A 4,013-nucleotide genomic window follows, 5' to 3' on the forward strand; every position below is an offset into this window, starting at 1 on the left:
CAACACTGATGTTGCTGTCATTGATGATGGTGATGACTATCAAGCGCTGAGGTGTTTTTGAAAGGGGACCACTCCCAACCAACCGTAATCAAAAACGTCAGATTGCGTTCACAAGACCTTCATTAACTGCTTGCCGTTTTGTCACTACAACTCACGTTGAACAGAAGGTTGGCTGAAACCCGGGGTTTGTTTAGCTGTAGAACCCTTTCGGTGCCTGGCTGCCATGCCACCCGAAGGAAGCACGAAGGCTGGGATACTGTCGGGTTGCCAAAGTCTAGACAGGGGAAGCCGAAATGCAGAAGTCGGGTTCGAACCACGGACCTTCTGGTCAGTAAAGTCGCGCTCTAATCACTTGGGCCATGTCGCCTCCCCCCTAACCCGGGTAATGTGTATACCCGATGAGCCCCATAAAAGGTGAAGCTGTCCATCAAAGAGTTTCCGTCTTATGAGTTTCCATCCATTCGTTTGTATTCACTGACATCTCACCGCTGTCGAAAAGATGAACAAGGTCAACTGTATCCTGAGTCAAAAACATTCCACAGTTATCGATCAGCTACACTTTCGTTAACCACTCCCCCCAAATATGTCTTATTGCGACATGATGCACTAGGCTATCACCTGGCTGGAGAGATTCGCTCTAGATCAATAAAAATTCATCGTCCTTATCCATTCTCTGAGGTTGAATAAATCAGGTTCATGTGTGGTGTGAAATGGTGTGACCAGGCAATCTAACACACACGTGTGTGCTATGTTGCATATTCGTCAGCTACCAATGTGTACTTGTTGTAAGAGGAACCCCGCGGGTGAATGATGTCAAACGTATTTAGGTCTTTAACCACTGGACGGTCAATTTTAGTGGACTCGCTATCAGCTGATCAAGAAATAGGACCAGAAGGTACTTCACCGAGGGAATGGGGCGAGATGGCTCAGTGGTTAGAGCGGTGGGTCTGTGGTTCGAACCCGACCTGCACCTCTCGACTTCTTTCTAGGCTTGGGCCACCTGGCACTATCCCAGGCCTCGTGCTTTGTTCGGGTGGCATGGCAGCTAGGCACCGAAAGGTGCTACAACTGAACGGCACTCGTGATATTTCATAGTGTTGAGTGTTCCGGTTCAGCCCAGACGTGCTATGAATTGTATTATATCCCTTATATTTCTCACCTCTAGTCACGGAAAGACAACTCTTCTCCGACACATTGCTTCCCGTGCAATCAACATACCGAGTAATATTGACGTGTTACTGTGTGAACAAGGTGAGTGAAACTATGTGCTGTATTGTTCTCATTGTACTCCCATACCACCTCGTTTTAGGTTTTATCCGCGCCTTCCCGACTTAACCCATTGACTTCCTCTGTGATCACTTGTTAGTACTGGATGATTCTGCTAGGAGTGAACCCTGATATGGCATGTACTCATCTTTGGGAAATTGCTGTCACGACACCTCTTTGCATGGGGAAATTCATCCAGAATAGGGCCACATGCCTTTCACTGTCGTGCGTGCTAGTACAATGCCAGACCAATTTGAAGGGTCTCACGTCGCCTTTTCCAGTTTCGTTCACCTGGGGGGATAGAGGTGGGTAGATGCGCGTTATAGGCAGAAACTGATATAATCGACGCCGGAATCCAGAATTGACAGGGGACTTCACATTGGTAGGGTCGAGACGAGAAGCCAATGTCGTCGACTAGCGTGCGCCAATGAAGCGCACAGTGAACTCCGTTGGAACGATCGGTGAAAGCCCGTAACCTAGTTTGCTTCGATGTCTCTTAATTGCAACACCATAAAACCACAGTGTTCCAGCGGACCTGTCACGAAAGGTGAGACGAAGAACTCACCACAGCATCATTCTAAAGCCTCGTACATACACGGAATTCATCCACCTCTGCCTATCTGTGGCTGGTCATGGTGAGCACTGTTGTCGGTGACGTTGCACTTGGAACTACTGCTCGAAGTCGCTTTATTCCAATTTTATACGTGCTAATTTGTTTTCAATGCCTCGTGTTTGGTTTCATGCGCGCGCGAACTCAGTCGAACATTCAGTATGCGGATTCTTGTTGGTTTGACCCTATCCACAGTCTGTTTATATGGCCGAGACTTTATCGCTCCAGGAGCCAAGAAGAGCGACAAAGTTCATAGATTTCATTCTTGATAATTCATTTTTCTGTCCTTATTCGTTTTTTTTCTACAGAGGTGGTGGCAGACGAAACACCGGCTTTCGAAATGGTACTCAAATCCGACACGAGACGAATCGAACTGCTGGCCGAGTGCGAGAAGTTGAAGGCCCAGATCGAGACGGATCACAGTCAAGAAACGTTGGATCGATTTAATGAAGTGAGTAGGTGGTCGGTTGTCCTGCGTGGATGCATCTAGTTGACAGACAACCAATAAAAACCGAAAGGAATCAGTCGGGCTGATGCACCTTTGCGCACCTGCTCTTAGTTATTGGTCAGATAGAGCACAGTAGCTTAGGCGTGAACACTATCGCCTCTGGAAAACGCGTTACTAACTTGGTTGGTCAGATAGCGCGCAGTGGCTTGGGCGTGAACCGCATCGCCTCTGGAAAACGCGTTACTAACTTGGTCTTTTCTCATTACGACTGAATTCTGCGAAAGACAGGACTCGCTTATTTGTAATGCACTACTCATAAGGTTGCTGAAATCCGTCGACGGATTTTCAACAGCCTTATGAGTAGTGCATTACAAAGGTTTACATGTATCGCGATATCTCGAATATCGTAGCGACTGAAACATGAGGCGACCTGGTGCAGCACATTCAGTTGCCTGGAAACATCATAAACGAGAGATTCAGCTGGGTTCCAGGTGAGTCTCTCGAAAAACCAAATTAATTTGAAAATGAGTGTATATTCGCTAACAGGGCTGGCTTCTTTGATTGCAGTTGGACGTGCCGGACGATCTGCAACTCATGTTCGTCACCATAACCGACAGCAATATCCGTGTTGTTTCTTTGTCGCACAACCATTAACTCTATTTTAAAAAGCCCTACAGTGCAAAAAAAAGTGAATAGGAAAGGGAACCTGCGCTAACCTTGCACTATCCTGCCGCAATATGAAATTCCTACGCACCCAACCACCCAGTCAGATTGTTTGGTCAGAAACGGATAACGAGAACACTACTAACAGAGGCATACATTGCAAAGTCCTCAGCCAAGCGCAAGGGGAACCAAGAGGACGTGATTCTTAGAGCCGAGCCGCACAAATAACTCCCACGTTTTTAGTCGTCTCTGTCCACTTCGCGGTATTCTTCACTTTGAGGAATGCGAAGAGAACAACACTGGAGGTGCTTAGCACATGGCCGAGTCAGCGCGGTCTATGGTACTGGATGTTTTTGCCCAACAGAAGTACCATCCCCCCAACTGAACGCTCGTTCTTTAATTAGAAATTGTCTGACTTCATCCAAGATCACCTAAGGTTATGGGACGTCGGTGACGACCCGGTTTGTTTACCCGCGAAGGTCACGCCCCACTGTTTCTTCCTGACCTATAGTAAACCGGGAATAACCGGCCATTTTCCAATTAGCCACATACTGGCAAACTATCCGTTCTGATTGTAGTGTGACAGATGAGGTGACTGCACGAATCTGCAAGGCTCGGGCCGCGTTTGCCAATTTGAGACACCTATGGCGTCAGAATTGTTTATCCCTGAATCTGAAGGGGCGTGTGTATCAAGCTACAGTACGGGCTGTTTTTTGTATGGCTGTGAGACTTGGCCTGTTCGAGTAGCGGACGTGAGACGTCTTCAGGTGTTCGACAGTCGTTGTCTCAGAACCATAGCTCGTGTGGGTTGGTGTCGGTGAATCCGTAACGAGGTAGTTAGAAAGTGCGTTTTCGGTCGTGCGACGGGTACTTCCATTGAAGAATGTGTCCAGCGCCAGAAGCTGCGTTGGTTGGAATATGCGTCGCCTACGCCGAACCATCGTTTGCCAAAGAGAGTGCTGTTTCCCATGCCCAATTCAGATTGGCGTGAACAGCGAGGTGGCCAACCCTTGACTTGGCAGAGGA

General features: G+C 47.9%; 1 protein-coding gene across 1 annotated transcript in view; it reads left to right on the forward strand.

Annotated features, from left to right (window-relative positions):
- The window catches only part of T265_06555 (hypothetical protein), a gene marked incomplete at both ends in the record, with an annotated part of 24,602 nt that overhangs the window by 7,186 nt on the left and 13,403 nt on the right, over positions 1–4,013 (forward strand). Inside the window, 2 exons of the mRNA XM_009171851.1 lie at positions 1,166–1,251; positions 2,185–2,327. Coding sequence (XP_009170115.1) covers positions 1,166–1,251; positions 2,185–2,327 — 229 coding nt within the window. The remainder of the gene's footprint in view (positions 1–1,165; positions 1,252–2,184; positions 2,328–4,013) is intronic.

The sequence above is a fragment of the Opisthorchis viverrini genome, assembly GCF_000715545.1.
Source record: "Opisthorchis viverrini unplaced genomic scaffold opera_v5_136, whole genome shotgun sequence".
Lineage (NCBI taxonomy): Eukaryota > Metazoa > Platyhelminthes > Trematoda > Opisthorchiida > Opisthorchiidae > Opisthorchis > Opisthorchis viverrini.